The sequence below is a fragment of the Rhodnius prolixus genome, unplaced genomic scaffold, assembly GCF_049639745.1.
Source record: "Rhodnius prolixus isolate KJV_2025 unplaced genomic scaffold, Rpr scaffold_6, whole genome shotgun sequence".
NCBI classification, from domain to species: Eukaryota; Metazoa; Arthropoda; class Insecta; order Hemiptera; family Reduviidae; genus Rhodnius; species Rhodnius prolixus.
The window spans coordinates 2175559-2192476 of NW_027411634.1; the positions used below are offsets into that span (position 1 = coordinate 2175559).

General features: G+C 34.4%; 2 protein-coding genes across 4 annotated transcripts in view; both read right to left on the reverse strand.

Annotated features, from left to right (window-relative positions):
• Window positions 1-1529: 1529 nt before the first annotated feature.
• LOC141460946 (uncharacterized) lies at window positions 1530-4983 on the reverse strand. Of its 2 annotated transcripts, none has more exons than XM_074141470.1 (3): window positions 4778-4983; window positions 4325-4692; window positions 1530-2383 (listed from the first exon to the last, which is right to left on the reverse strand). In XM_074141470.1, the coding sequence occupies exons 1-3, from the start codon at window positions 4779-4781 to the stop codon at window positions 2048-2050; spliced, it is 708 nt and encodes a 235-aa protein (XP_073997571.1). In that variant the 5' UTR covers window positions 4782-4983; the 3' UTR covers window positions 1530-2047. The 2 variants fall into 2 exon arrangements, with proteins under 2 accessions (XP_073997571.1, XP_073997572.1); XM_074141471.1 differs by having other exon boundaries at window positions 4794-4981.
• A 4480-nt stretch (window positions 4984-9463) lies between these two features.
• The window catches only part of Ggamma30A (guanine nucleotide-binding protein subunit gamma-e), a 60513-nt gene continuing 53058 nt past the window's right edge, over window positions 9464-16918 (reverse strand). For both annotated transcript variants that reach the window (XM_074141474.1, XM_074141475.1), the window contains one exon: window positions 9464-10840. In XM_074141474.1, the coding sequence (XP_073997575.1) occupies window positions 10735-10840 (106 nt within the window). In that variant the 3' untranslated portion in view covers window positions 9464-10734. The remainder of the gene's footprint in view (window positions 10841-16918) is intronic.

Below are 16918 nucleotides of genomic sequence, written 5' to 3' on the forward strand. Positions count from 1 at the left end.
TTTTGGTAACTTCTTATGGAATTAATGTGTTCTTTTGCCCTTAACGATTTAAAAATTTAATTTTTCAAAGTAAAGTAATTATTGATTTTAATTTTTCAACTTGAAATGTCTTTCTTTTTGAAATGAGTGTGCTTTTGATAGCTTTTAAAACAAACTCGTGATTTACAACTAGTTCCGTCATCTTAAGAAACAAGAACTAACAGCGATAGTATAATCACATGAAATTGTACTAATTATCAAGTTCTTCTGAGAAGATTCAAATTGGAGAAATTAGTCAATTTTCTGTTATGGCCCTTTTTTGACTCAATTATTTTAAACTATTAAGTTAAAAATAGCTTAAAATATTTTTTTGAATATAGACTGGTTGTTATGAAGCCTTTCTAGCCGGCCATTTGGTGGCACTTTTACCAGCCCATGTAACCGTACAGCATTTTCATGAAATCAGCAGGGAATCTCGAGACGTGAATGTGAGAAACATTTTATTTCTGAATTAAGGGGAATTATTGAACAAAAAGAAGTTATCTACAGTTTTTTAAAATTTTTAGTAGGGACTAAAAAAAACTAAATATGCTTTAAGATGTTTTCCTTATGTTGTGTCTGCTGTAAGGATTAGTTAATATATTGTGATGGGGTCATTTGGGGCTCAATTTGAACTTTCTAGGGCATTTTTTAAGCTTGCTATAAGCAAAAGTTATTTTGCAGCTAACTCTTTTTTTGCACCAAAATAATCTTTTTTAGTAAAACTTGAGTACATATTAAGTACTTTAGTCAACAGATTTCTTGTTTTTGAGCTTTTAAGTGGCATTTTGTGTCTTTTCGAAGCGAATGTTAGATATATTATTATGCCTGTCAAAAAGAAAAATAATATCTACCTAATATAAACATTAAATAAACCTAATACAAAAATTTTGGTTTGATTGATGGCGTCATCTTTTCTGTGTAGAGCAAAAGAAAGTTATCTGCAGTAGAAAACTCACTTTTTGCTCCAAATCTAACCTAGGTTAGAGAATAAGTAATAATAAACGAGTCTGCATAAAGACTCGTTTATACACCAAAAGATGTAGAATTGAACATACAATAGGGGGCGCCACTAAACACATTTTCTGAAAAAAATGTAGATAACTCCTATTTGCACCAAGCTCTTCAATTGGCCTAGTAGGATGATCATGTTCTCGTTTTTTTTTACGGACATCTTTTAGACTTTTTGTTGGATCTTTGAATAGGTGTTAGTGTCTACATAATGGGAGTCTCATTTCATACCCCCTTCAGTTAGTGAGATAGAAAACATCTATGAATCTCTTGACGAACTCTTAGGTCGGGGAACAGGTTGATTGGGTGTAAGAGCTTAGGATAATCCTTCTTTTATGGCTATTGAAGTTATTGATTTGTTCGGACTATTGTGAATCTTATGATCCTTTGTTTGTCCCTCTGCAGATAGCCACTGGGAATATAAGCTTAGGGCTTAGATTTTTCCGTTTTTAAAAATTTTTTGAAATTGTAAAGTCACATTCGGAATAGGAAACAGGAAATAAATAAATTCTCTTTAATATTAAAAAGTAACAGATCCGCAGATTACTTTTAAAGCTAAACTTTTATATTTTCTTTGAACTGCTCTAAATGAATTTTAAAAATTGTAGTTGTACAAGTAAAGATTACAAGTTGTATAATGAGTGTAGACGAAGTTCAAAATAAATTGTCGGAACAATTTTCCTGTGAAAATCTGACAACATCTTGCGGAAATTCTACTAAATTTGAACTTACTGCATTTTTGTGTGTGTGTGTTTGAGATACTTAATCTCAGAGACACAAACAGAACAGGAGCACATACAGAACAGTATCTAAATCCTGTTTCTCATTCAATCGACCTCAAAACTTATATCTCTATTGAACGTTCTAGATAGAAGATTCGACTCTGCTAGTGCAACACTTCCTGGAGTGTACTAACTGCTCAAGATTTCAGTCTCAAGACTGCAAGCAATCTTGCCCAACTGCAGCCCTGTAGAAATAAAACTAGGAGTATTTTTGGACGATTCATTGTTTTTTGTGGCTACTGATAGACTGTCCAATCCTTTTCTTCAGCATACCTGCCCATTTCTAAATTGAATAAAATATTATCAATTTGGTATTGTGCTATAGAGACTTCTTTACGCGATTTTTGAGCACGTAATTTTGCCGCAATATGCTCTCCATATATTGAATATTCATCACGTTGTATTAAAACCTCGCTTAAAGACTTCAGTGAATCCGTGGTAATATCATCTTTGTTTTGATGTTCAATGAATGGTTTCCTTTTTAAAGCTGGACGTAACATGGAGCTGTCCCAATCATGATCATCTCGCACTATTTCTATTTTACCCTCTGCTTCATTGGCACTTTCATTTATCTGCAAATGGATATGAGATACATTTAAAACAGTTTAAACAAAACACAATACTTTTATAGCTTAAATTTCAGATTGAAACGACTGGTGAATATATTCAGCCGATTCATTTTTTACCATTACTCTAACTTTTTCTTACAGCTATTATGAGGAAGTATTACCGATGGAAAATCCAGGTTGGCGGAGTTTAAAAAAGAAGCAGGAAGTATACAGACTCCAATGACGGAAACACTCGAGTACCCAGTGACCACAAGCACTGTAGAATCTTTGGTTGGGCAGCACTGATTAGTTCCGGTATTGGGGTGAATCTTTTGCGATATTTTGGGACCATCCTTGAGGTCCATATTAAGAAAAATCCCCCCCCTCAAAAGAGAATATTTTCAAACGAATCAAAGTTATCATTTTGTTTGTGGGGTGGTACACTGGACACTGGGTCCTTTATTTAGGGAGTGTTGCGGCCCCCCCACAGCCAAATGTCAGATGAGAATCCACAATACTCGCGTTAATGAAGCGACTAACGCAGGTAATCTCAAGTGAGTAGAAGTGGTATCGGCTAACAAATCCCTAGGGCCACATTATCCCTCTTCATTGCCTAAGGGCACATTCCTCCCTAGCTCCTGGTAACTAACTAGCCACTTCAAGAAGCGTAAGAGCTCTCCACCCATGCAACCACCCCCGGCTCCCACAGATGTTCTAAGGATAACTCCTCTTGATGTAAAGGGACCAACCTCTCCAAGGAAGTTCAGGTTTAATTATGCTGTTGTCCCTTACACACTTTTACCCGTACACTTTCACAATGTACTTTTACACTGCCCTTCCTGACTGATTGCAGGAGGTTGCCAAGGTACATACCCGTGTTTCTTGGAAGGTAAATAAACAGAGAAACCAATTTTGTAAGAAAAGTAAAATTAAGTTAATTAAAACTAAAGAAAATCATAAAAAGTTAACTAATTTTCAGTAACTTCATTTAAATACGTTTACAAAAATTATTCAATGAATCAAATGCACATACATATTTGAATCTATAATATTTTCCTAGGAAAATTCTATTAAAGGGCACTTCCGGGAAATGCGGGTGGTTAGACATTTCTCTAACGTGCCACTAAGTTTACTTTACGAAAATCTGCGAGTCCACCAGTTCAACTGAACGGTGTAACGATTCCTCCAGCTGACGAAGTACGATACTTAGGACTGTACATTGAGACTCACCTGGAACCCACATACTCGACTGAAACGACAAGATATGAACAGACGCTAGAAGCTACTTGACCGCAGATCCAAACTCGACTTAAATCACAAACTGACAATTTACAAGACACTGTTAAGACCAACAATATGGACTACGGAGCATAAGTGTGGGGCTCAACCAAACCCTCTAACTCCAAACGCCTACAGACATTATAATCTAAAATCCTAAGGAAAATCCTGAATGCTCCATACTACATAACTAACCTTACCATACACACTGACCTAATAAAGTCTCGCTACTGCAACTTTCACAGCCTCCTTGCTCTCCATCCTAATCCTCTCCTCACCTTCCAGACAATCCTCCAAGTCGCTTGAAGCGGAGGTGGCCTAGGGACCTACTGTGCAATCCACTGAGAAAGAGTTCCATCAATGGGTGGCGACTCTTACATGTCTTTCACGGGAAAACTTAACCAGTTTCATCAAATTTACTTGATGCAACATTTGTTGTAGGTGTAAATATGACAAAGAGAGAATATAGATTTTTGAGAACTTTAAGATTTCCACGAAAACAAATCTTACGATTTTCTTTAAGCTCGGTAAACTAAAATTTGTGGGAGCTTTCAAGTTTGGATAGAAAATTTGATTAACTTTGACAACGAGGTTAGGTAGATTCTCTTTTAAAATATACTCTGGTAACTTGGTAATTATCCAGGAATAAAATCTCCATAATCTAGAATGAATAATGAATAATCTTACCGCATTTTCCACTATTTCCACCTTAACTTCATCCATTTCTTCTCTACATTTCCTTTTGGATGTACCGGTTCCATGTTTGAGATATAGTAGTGGTTCATATCCAAACCATATACATTGTTTGCCCTTCATTTTTGGATCAGAAATTTTTTTATGCTCACGATAAAATTGTGACTTTAGACCGTGCAGTCTTTTTTCCATCTCTCTGGCCTCAACATTAAACTTGTCAGCAAGTTCTTGTAAAGCGTCCTGGCATTTAGTTTTTGATTTATAATAACCAACGTTTTCCCACAAACCGGGTAACCATTTTAATTCTTCAATTAATTTTAACGTTTGCTCTGGGGTCCACACCATCAGTGTTGATTTAATTTCTGTTTAAAAAATTAAAAAAAAAAAAAAAAAAATGTAATAAGTAAAAAACTGTCATGCTAGCACTAAAAACAAAAAAAAACTAACGCATTTATAACCTTACTTTATAACGAGAACCTCGAGACTGGTTTTGTTTGTCTAGTACTTTCCCACTCTGAATTTATTGTTGCGCTCACTTGTGGTGGGGGTAAGTATATACTGCACGCTGCCTAGCTTTTTTTTTTGTACTAAAAACTGTTTTTTGAAACAGCTGAACAAGTTTTTTTCTCTAGTGAAAACATTTGTGTGGCACAATTTTGTAGCAGGAAGTGGTGGTTGCAAAGCTATCGCGCAATCGCACTGAGACCAACCACATGTTCCTAGATAATGTTTCTAAATGTGGCGTAGTAACACGAACACACGATTTTTGGTTTATTTATTTATTTTTTTTATTTTCTTAACTCATGTTCATCTAAATAAATACTATTTGTTGGGGGAAAAAAAAAATCATTAAAAGCGACATTTTTCAGTGAACAATCACTTCCGTTCAGCCATTTTTTTAACATTTTAAATTATAGTGCTCTAAATCAAATTCTGCCCGAAAAATTTTTACAAATAAAAATACTAGAACTACTTTAGCGTAACTAGGTATTTATTATTTACTTTCAAAACAATTTATCGGAGCTATTTAAAAAAAAAAAAAAAATATATATATACAAGGTGTTCATTTTAAGACGGCTCAAATGCATTTCATGCTTAACTGGTTGATCTGAGCAAAAAATGGTAGAGGAAAAATTTGTTGCCCGTCACCTCTAGTTTCAGAATATGTGACTTGGTTTTAGGATTCCTGCCCGCCATACGCGGCTGACGCGCGACCAAAAGTGAGGGTTCGCAGTTGACCCCCATTTTCATATGCACCGTTTTAAAGAGTATCAATAGTTATGAAAGAAACCGGAAACCGCAATTTGATATCTTCAGAATTCAAGGTGCTAGGCAGCTAGGCCATTTCAAAATCTGGTATTTATTAATCATATTTCAATTTTTTAACTTCTTATCAAAGAGAAAAAGAGCTAGCGATAGGTCATTTTTATGTATTTTTTCATCCCCTTTCTACTAAAAATATTGCCAAGGCAGTAAAGCTATTATTTTTCTTAATATCGGGAAATAAGTCGCCACAAATTTAAGTGATCAATATCTTTCATGTAAAGGATCAAACTTAATCCTTAATTTATCAAATAATGCACTTTACTCAACTTGTGAAGCATGTACTGTGCCTTCATAGGTGCCTCCTCTGGCTCGCAAGCCAGGTTAGCCAGGAGGTTAACAACTGCTCTCTGTATCTGAGGAGGCACCTTTGAAGGCACAGTACATGCTTCACAAGTTGAGTAAAGTTTGATCCTTTACATGAAAGATATTGATCACTTAAATATGTGGCAGGGGTTTTCCATTTTTTTTTTGGTAATTAAACGCAACTCTCCCAAAATTATCAAATAATTATTAAACCTTCTTGTTTGTAACAGATATAAAATTAATTTTTAGCCATTTTGTGTATGCTTGAGAACATCTAAAGCTCTTAACATTAGAGTTTTCTTAGGAAAATCACTCGGAAAACGACTTATTTCCCGATATTAAGAAAAATACTAGCTTTACTGCCTTGGCAATATTTTTAGTAGAAAGGGGATGAAAAAAATACTTGAAAATGACCTATCGCGTGCTCTTCTTTCTCTTTGATAACAAGTTAAAAAATTTAAATATGATTAATAATTACCAGATTTTGAAATGGCCTAGCACCTTTAATTTTGGAGATATCGAATTACGGTTTCCGGTTTCTTTCATAACTTTTTATACTCTTTAAAACGGTGTATATGAAAATGGGGGTCAACTGCGAACCCTCACTTTTGGTCGCGAGTCAGCCGCGTATGCGGGTAGAAATCTAAAATCAAGTCACATATTCTGAAACTAGAGGTGACGGGCAACAAATTTTTCCTCTACCATTTTTTGCTCAGATCAACCGTTTAAGCATGAAATGCATTTGAGCCGTCTTAAAATGAACACCCTGTATAAAATACAGATGTGGGTATGTCCATTTACAGGCTAGGCACCCGATCGAAATAATTATGTTTCAGCTTCCTGTTTTTTTTTTTTGTCTTCGAGATATTTGTGCTCAATCATACACACTCGACACACCATAAAATTGTTCGTTTCCTGTTAAAAGTCGAATATTTAAAATTGAATTCGATCGTAATTATTTCCTGTAATAAGTGATAGTAATGTCATTTATTTTTTTTTTTTTTGGTATATTACTGATTAATATAATTGGCATTAATGATTGATTAGTCTCCACTTAGATTAGATTATCGGGGATGGGGCCTACGCCCCACGGCACCGCAGCCCAAAAGAGGGCTTATTGTGCCTTCCCCTTTTTGGATCTAGTAGACGAAACCTCCCCTGCTGGAGGTTGAGGACTTACCCAACTAGTTCCTTTTTCGTGCTACTAGTTTTCCTTTGGTCTCGAAAGAGCTAAATGTTTGATAGCGCAATTGAACAACAAGTGAGAGGCCGTTTCCTCCTCCACATCCTGGGCACAATCTGCCCAACGGTTCCCCGTGCTAATAAGCCTCCACCTTGTACAGATGACTATGCCCCCAATATGTACTATGTAAATGTATTAAGGGTGGTAAACACTATCTGTTGCTCACGTTCATGTTGTTAGGCTGGGTTACCCGCAGAGACGCCAAGTACACCTGAAGAAGTGGCTAATCCACTTCCCCTTGCGGGCTAGTCACCACTTAATGATACATTGAAATTTTATTTTAAAATAAAGCAAAATATTTTTAAATAATGTTAACTCTACTTATTTGTTGATTGCAGGTAGGTGATTGCAGACCTATTTCTATCGTTTTCGTAAGTTTGTGTTTTAATTAAAAAATAATTAATTTAAATGAATTGTGATTTTAATTATTTGTGGCTGACCTGTGGTCAATTATTTGTGAATTGTGGGGTTCACTAGGGTTCGATTAAGGGCCGCACATAACACGCCCAGCGCTGGTCCTCATCCTCCTCCGTAAGCTCTCATAAGATATATATTACTCTAATAAAATGTATTGATGATACATTGATTTACATAATACATAAAAATTAATGATTTATTATTGATTTTTTTTTGTATTAACAGTTTTAAAAAAAGAATTCACTTACTAAAAATTTTTGTCGCTGACCTTAAAATTTCTATATGAGAATCTGTGAGAAAGTTTCTCACAGTTTCTCTTGCTATTGTTCTCACAATAACTCAAATTTACGGATTTTCTTTTTTCTTAAAAAAACAAAAACAAAGTGTTCATTATGCGAATGTAATTGACGTGGATAGCACATTTCGGGCAGGATTAAGATTAGATTCAACGTTTCTGGCAAGATTAGATTAGTTCCAACAAGAGGTTAGTAGCCTAAGCTACAAGCGACCTTAAAGGGACTATTGTACCACCCACTAATTAGAGCGCCCAGTTCTGTCTGTTCTGGGTACAATTAGGAGGTTTGATGGGGAGAGAGAGACTCCTGGGCCAAGTTTGGGAATTAGCCTTTCCACCACACAGACAGAAAATTGGTGCGCTGCCGGTTTCATCTTCTTCTTTCTTCTCAGAATCCTAGATAAGCTGTCCACCGGCAATCGCATGCGATGTCTTTGTTTACTTTAATGCACATTGGCCCAATGATATTCTTCTCTATGATCATCATCCTAATGGTCGCCTGATGCTCATTGATGGCGCAGCAGGTAAACTCGGGTAGCTGCAGGCTAAACTTTAATCGCTTGCTCAAAAAACGCTTGATTAGCAGGATAGAAAAATTTTGTTTGCAAAATCAAGTTTGGATCTAAAAGAATTATGAAGTTTCAAGCTTCATTGGGACATTCTTATTTCAAACTCCTAGAGCTAACCCATTTTTTTTATTATTCCACCATATTCTTCCGCTAGATCTAAAAACGGAAAGCCCAAAGATTTTAAGTTCAGCATTTAATGCCCGAAATGAAATTCTCACCTCTTCATATGAATCTCTATAAGCCAATAAAACTCCATATCGATCCTTTCTTTGTTCCACCCTCGCAACCTGCCTCCAGCAATTAAATAATAATAATCGATGCGCATATGTCCAGGAGGAAACTACTTCCTTTTATAAAATGCACTTCCTGCGAAATCAGGCACGCGCTTACATTCAGTTAAAAAAAAAACCAAAAAAAAGCTTACCATTCGAAATGATTCACATTGGCTTCAAACAGAAATTACGTAAAATAAGCGAACGAAATTAAAGGAAATGGGGAAGGTTATATTCAAACTAGGCTGTTTCCTTTTTCATTAAGAATTATTTATCTTATTTAAAATTTAAACTAATATGGCAGTATATTACACGAAGACTTTTTTTTTTTTTTTCTTTTACAACACACTAACAATACGAATAACATTATTTTGAAAATTAATTAATTATATATATTTATTTTTTTTATCAAAACTCTAATTATAAACCACTAATATAAACATTATTTAGCGTAAATTATAAAAATGCTCTTTGGATTAAACAATACTAAAAACAAAAAGTTACAATAAGCTTAAGTTTTTAAAAACAGCTAAAAAAAAAAAGAGTACAATTATCTTAAATAAAGCTGTATGAGATTGAGCTTTTAGATTATTTATAACACACCAAGTATTGTAATCGATTGTTGAATTTCAATAGCTTTAATCGAAATAGCATAAAAACATCGATTTATTTTTTTTACAATACAACGTAAATCAAGTATGCTCCTCAGTTTTATTATATTTCTCAACCCAATTCAAAATATACGTAATGTCAAGTTGTAACTAAAATAATAGTTCCTTTTTAAAAAAATAATACATAAAGAGATACTTATTTTGTTTATTGATAAAGCTGTTTTAAATAACAACACTGTATACTGTAAGCTTATTTAAAAAAAAAATGTATAAAAATTTTTTTTTGATATACATATATATCTTTATTTTAATTAATTTATTTAAAAGACTAGTATTTTAATCACAAAGTGGTGGAAATACAAATAGGTGTCAAATTGATCAGTAAAAAAAAAAAACAATTAAAAAAGTCAATAATTAATTATGAAACATACAAACAGTTTGTGTAATAAAATTTTTTAAAATGGTAGGTTACAAAATAATTAACCAGGTTACAAATACAGTGTTACCCAATTTAAATGGATCACAGTAGAGAAAAATTTGGAGATTACGTGTAAAAATTTATTTAAAAAAAAAAAAAAAATTAACTGAGATCAATTTTTCTAAATTTATTTTTTTCTGTTCTACAAAATATTAACGTAATCATAAATGCTCAACAGACTAGAAAAGAATAAATATAAAAAAAAAGGGGCTATTTGTAAATAATGCTATAAAATTTATTTATTTTTTATTGTAGATATAATTAATTAATAATGGATAAAAATTTATTTTCATTAATATGATTATAAGGTTTTTTTTTTTCTTTTTTTAAATTTATTTAATTAAATATTATACAATTATTATTATTTTCATTTTATTTTACGAACATATTTTAAAAAGTCTTTGGTAGTAAATTATATATGAACAATTTATAACCTTCATGATAACCTTTTAGTTTTTTTTTTTAAATAAACCATACTGTTACCTTCCACTGAACTGAACCGCCAAAAATATTTCGTATAACCTTGATAAAATCAATTACTCACTCTTCTTATGTTTTGTTTTGTTTTTTAAACAGGATTTCGATTAATTTTAAATTAAAATAATAGTAAAATAAAATTCGATTAAACAATTAAATTAAATAAATAAAAAAATAATTAATTAAAACAAAGTCCATCATTAAGAAATGTTTATTAAAAAATACAGCAGACTGATTGAGCTGTGACTGCTAGTTAGTTAAAAAAATTATTAATTATTTCTTCTTTTTCATATTTCCTAATAAAAAAATTGTTTTCCACATGTTTTTCATCATGACATGGTTTTTCTTTTTCTTTTTGTTGTTATATATATTTATATAAATATTGCACGTTTATTTAAATTGAAAATTCCGTGTTACATTATTATACATTTTCCTTTTTCCGCCCATGGATTATTTTTCTTGTCGGGTGCATGGATTAATGGATCATTCTTTTCGTTTTCTTCCACGTATTCCCTCATTCTGGAAAAAGAAAAGAAAGAAAAATAAAATAATAAACAAAAAAGATAATTAAAAGTTTGTTATGAACATTTCCCTCAAAAAAAAAGGGGAAGGTTATTGTATTCAGAAATTTATTTAATATCGATTTTTACGTCACACCGTAAATATACGGAAATAGGGTTTCCAAAAACGCGGGAAAAAGAGATTTTTTTAAGTAATTGGGTTGTACTTATGTACGTACGTGGTCTTTTACTTTATTTTATTTAATGAATTAATTTTTTTCTTAACCGAAAAGGCACCCACATTTTAAGATACACTAAATTAGATTAGAACATGGGATGGGGGCCACCAATGTTCCTCCCCTAAGGCTCTACAACGAGGTGTCGATTTTTTTTTTGGGGGGGGGCGAATCGCCTCCTCAAGAGACCCAAAATAACCTTTACTAAGCAAGCAAACAGGTAGTATTTGGTTTCCGCAAAGACGTAACCCCCCCCCCCAGAAATGTATCAAATACAGGGTGTCCCAAGCTATATGGATAACGACTTTTTCTAGGAAACTAAGATAGCTAGAAAAAAAAAAACAAACTAAAAATTACGTGTTCTCATCGCCTTGTTTTTTGAGGTATCCCCAAAGGAGATAGTCCATAGGTGTCAAATCCGGTGAACGAGGTGGCCACTGAATCGCCCTCCGTATCGATATAACACGCCCATCAAATTTCCTATCGAGATATCTCTTTCTCGATGGTGTTATATCGACTAGGGGGGCGATTCAGTGGCCACCTCGTTCACCGGATTTGACACCTATGGACTATTTCCTTTGGGGATACCCAAGGAACTAATTATTATATTTTTTTTTCTTATTTCTGCTTATCTAGAAGCATTTCTAAATCTAGGAGTATCAGAATCAAGCAGGGATTGCACCTGTAGATGAACTAAAGCAGAGAATAATATTTAGATGCCTGTAACTCGGTTAAAGCCGAATCTATTTCTTTGTCAGTAAGGGGCAATTGGCAGGAAAGAGCATGTCTATGCATCTCTAATGGTGGAGGCCAGTTTGAGCATGATCTGTAATATTAATGAAGAGTAAAATTTATAATAAAATAGTACTTTTCTTCTTATTCAATCAAAAAACCGTTATAATATTATCATTTTGACATTTCTTATAAGAATCATGTTTTCATTCATAACTTGTAAAATATCGCTCACAGAACCGTTCAAGTAAATTTTTCTTAAAAAAAATGGAGGAATCTATTTCTGAAATAAAAACCGCACCTCCCCGTTTGAAAAAATGAAGTTGGTGCCTGTATCTCGTTTCTGGAAGCACCGAAAAAAATTTCCGAATTAAATTAGGATTTCCAACAAAAAACTAAGGGAAGACGTATTTTTTAGTTTTTTTTCTAGCTCTCAGTTTCCGAGAAAAAGTCGTTATCCATATAGCTTGGGGCACCCTGTATATGTTAGTTATCAGCACGATTGAAATCAGCGAACGTCTTCTAAGTGCGTTTTCTTCCGTTTTATTGATTTTTAACAAAAAAGTTTATCGATTGAACGCGAAACTTCCACAAACAAAGAGGAAGTGTGATAATAAATGTAGGTGCAACAGAAAATAACAAATATTATGAATAAAATAATTGCGTTAAATTTAATTTATTTTTAAAGTTTAGGGGGGGTAATTCCTACAGGAGAGAACAAATACATACAAAAAATTAGTTGAGACAGGAAATGTAGACTGTTCCTGTCAGCATATCTTCACAGGAAAGTCGGATTATTCTTATCCAACCTTTTTTTTTCCCGCTGGTTTATCGAAATCTCTTTGGAATAGATTAGTATATTGTTCCCTCAAATTTCACCATCCCTGGAAACTCGAAATGCAATCAATTATTTTTTATCTTTAGCCAGATTTTTCGATTTTCCACCAGAAATGCACGTTTTTAGGGGTTCCCGGATAATTCAAATATTTTATACTTTGTTAAGCAGGCAGAAATTTGGTAGCCAGATCAGGGACAGGTTCGGTAGTTAATCACAGTTGAGTTCCCTGTGGGGAACTAAATATGACGATGAAGCTGCGGAGCATCTCACGATACCATAAGATGAAAAACGTGTGCTCTTGATTGATTCTCATCTTACCCCCAGTTAGTGTAGCTAACCGAAAACTCAAAAGAAATCTCTTACGGAAATGAGGGATGAACTTCTCATCCTTAGAAGACCAGGAAAGAGCAAATTATCTCAAATTCTAAATTAACTACTACAGGATGGTGGAAATTTATATTCAGATTATGCTCGAGATCCGGAAGTACATATGTATAAAGCGGATTTTTCACTTTCAATATTTTTCTAAATAAGCTAAATTTTCATTTTCATTAAACTTTTTATACACATCATAATCGTGGTGGCCCAAAACGTTTATTTGAAACATTTTCAACAGGAAGTTTGGAGAACGCGGCACTTTAGATTGAGCGGGATCGTTAGGGCTTCCCTCAAGATAACTTAATTAATAATTCACGACGTTTTTCAAAATTCAGCCAGCGGAAGTCGTAAGGGGTGTTCTCAGCTGATTTCCTTCCCATTGTAACGCTTCACTGACGTGGCTTTTGTTTATACAATGTATAATTTGTAAACTAATGCGGGCCATGTTCTATGTATAGCTTGGAAAAGTTCATGTTACGTACATACATCTGCCTGAAATAACTTCAAGGTCACAGACTTTGTATTGAAATGAGCAGGCATTTAACCAGTATGTAGACAGCCGTGGAGGCGGTCGAACAGGGAAAATACACTGTAAATCGGGGAGAAGGCCGTTTTATATTTGACTACCTCAGATGTCTTGGGGGATGGTTTCCACACACCCACTGGGAGCGGATATGTGCAGCAGTCCGTCTGTCTTACCTTTAAAGAGTAACTAGAGTTGGTCTGTATTGCGTGGACGGAGCTCAGAGTTTGGTCCTTTGGACATGTTGACAAAACCCACGTAATTGCATACATCAAACCGCTGGCCGGTCGCTGTTTGGGTAGTTTGTGAGTCTGTGCAGAGTTGGTAAAATACTGGGCTGGGAATCCCGCAGGGATGCCAAGATTCCTGGAATTATTGGCTAGTCCTTTTATCACCCTTGGGGACAAAGTATTGAAATTTACAATATATATATATATATATATATATATATAGTCTGCAATTTATTGCATTTGGAGTTTACAATTTACAGTTTTTAGAAAAACTATATTTACTTATTGGCAAAACTTGTTATTTATTTTCTCACCCACCAGAAAATCAATTCTCACCAGTAAAATCTGGTGCCAATCTTTACAATTCCAAATTGGTATCTTCCAATCTAAAATTTTCTGGTTCTATAACTGAACGTAGTTCCATGAATGAATCATTGCCCGGAAAAAGACATGTGTCAAACAGCTGATTTGAGATCTATGAAGGGGAAAGTTAGGCTCTCATAACGTGTGGCTATTAAATAACGAAACTGATGCTGCTACAGAAAAACTATGCATGCCCCAAATCTTAACGACCGATAGCTGTGCAGCGTAAAGCCTTCTCTTTCGATTTAATAGCGTCTTACGTGTTTGTAGAGAAATCTGTCTGACCGGAACCGTCGTTTGTGTAAGAGGTGTTACGTTTTGCCGAAAACATGATACTACACATGTAGTAGAGCAACGAATTGTCGTGAAATTTTACATTAAAATTTGGTGAAACCGCTACTGAAACTTACCTTTTATTAAAAGAAGTTTATGGTGATGAATGTTAATCACGTGCGCGAGTTTTTTGAGTGATTCAAGCGTTTCCAAGATGGCCGAGAGAAGACGTCGGAGATGATGACCGCCCTGGGTCGCCCTTCCACGTCCAAAACGGAGGAAAATATCGATTATATTTAATCAACATTTCTACCGTGAGGTCAGGGCCGGATTTAGATGAAAAGAGGCCCTAGGCTATTTCCACTTGTGAGGCCCTTTCACCTCCCATTTTTAAGTTTGTAAATTACATGAGAGATAATAAAATACATCACTACATTGATACATCACTAAAACAGTGTTTTAGTGTTCTCTGTTTTTAGGATAGTGTAATTTTAATTTTGCTAACAATTTGAATGTAAGCCTCTCTTGATCTTGAGACCCTAGGCTGAAGCCTGGTTAGCCTATAGGAAAATCCGGCCCTGCGTGAGGTGCTTGCTCAACTCTGGTGAAAGAGTAAGGATAAAAAACGACCCGATTTGTGGAAGAACAAGTCACGGGATTCTCCATCAAGACAACGCGCCAGCTCACACTGCATTGTCTGTCAAGACAACGTTTCTAGCCAAGTACAACATCCCACTTTCTAGGCCATCCGCCTTATTCGTCAGACCTGGCCGCCCCATGTGACTTTTATCTGTTCTCCCCAAAGTCAAATCTGCATTAAAAGGGACACGAATACAGTACGTTGAAGCTGTGTTAAAGAAAAAGCGGCAAGCGTCATGCAGGAGCTCACAGAAAAATACTTCCAGCACTGTTTCGAACAATGGTAAATTCGCATGGAGCATTGTAGGGATAGGGGAGGGGTATATATTGAAGGTGATAATAACTAAATAGGTAAAAAATTTAAAATAAAATGTTTTACAGCATCAGTCTGGTTATTTAACAGCCACACCTCTGTCACCTGTACCGCTCAAATCATCCGAAAGGTCGTACGAGTGTTTCAAGCTAGATATTTCTATCATCTCCTAATTACTATACTGGCGTAAGAGAAATTTTCAATTTCGAATTTTGAAACCGGTAATATCCCTTTTTATGGTTCCCTGAATCCAAAAAATATATTTACGTAATTATGTGTCCGTCTGTAAAAAAATGGGATCAGCATAACTAAAAAACCCCAAATTTAGCTGTAAATTCAAATTCAAGATCTGAGATTTAGTTGCCTATATAAGATCCGTACACAAATTTTTGGACAAAATTACGAAACCGGAAAGACCCCCCCCTCATAATACTGTATCAATTTTAGTTTTTGTTTTTTTTTTTAGTGATTTTTCTCAAAAACGTCACGTACGGTTTCCTTTAAACTTAGTGTAAATACTGCGCATGTGTAGTTCTAATATTTCAAACATTTTCCAGTGAAAATTCAATTAAGGTCACTTCTGGATAATGGGCGTGGTTGGGCTTTTCTTTATTTCATAGTTTTCAGTTTTTTTTTCTTTTAAATAACGATTAAATGTGTAAAAAATGGCGTACCGGAAGTGTCATTTTCTTGATTAGATTTTTGAGTTTTTTCAGCGTTTTTTTTTTTTAAATACCCTTTAAAATGAATATGTACAATATTAAAGTCAACTACTTTTTAGTAAAAATTGCAAGTTCAAAAAAATTAATTACGTAAACTGCGGAATAACAAGACGTGTGAATATTCGCACGTGCTGTTTTTTTTAAGGTTTAAGAAAAGAAATACACATTCCCAAAGCGCCTCCATCAATTCTAACCGCCATTTTGTCCATTACCAAGTTACCTTAGTACAATATACTAAATTAAATGCCCAAAATTTCCAAATGTTATGTAAAGAACTAACGAGTGTCTTTGATACATTAACCAAAAATTGATTATTTAATCGGTGCACGTACTCCAGGTTGTGCGGTACAGGCGTTTGCCATCATGGGTTGGTGGAGGCCAAGGGGGTAGCTTTGGCCTTGGATCGACCGTTCTGTCCGCCTGGCGGGGCAGGGGTGTAGGAGGTATGCCACAGCTTTATAGATAGCCCACTTTACGTATTGTGCACAAATTAGATTAACTTATTGAATATTAAATATTTTATGACTGAAATATAATATAATATTGAAACATGAAAAGAAAGGCACTTACTTGACTCTCTCTTTTTAAAGTAATTAATTTAGTATTATAAGTGGAAACTCTCCCTTTAAAAATAACTTAGCTTTCGTACAGGATAGGTAGCTGTGAAGATTCACTATATCTATTTTTAGAATAGGTTTCTTATCAAATTTGATATTTAAGTTTTACCCCAAAAATGGTTTTCTGTGTTCAAAAACAAAACTTTAAAAGGAAATGATTCAAGTGCATATGTGTGGAATTTAAGGATCACCTTGAGAACCGTTCCTACAAGAATTGGTGTAAATATTGGTGT

What these genes read in the sequence shown, in the direction of transcription:
- LOC141460946 (XM_074141470.1), bottom strand. An exon ending in TGGAAATAGTGGAAAATGCG is followed by an intron (nt 2,384 to 4,324) that starts GTAAGATTATTC and finishes ATCCATTTGCAG; the next exon opens with ATAAATGAAAGTGCCAATGA.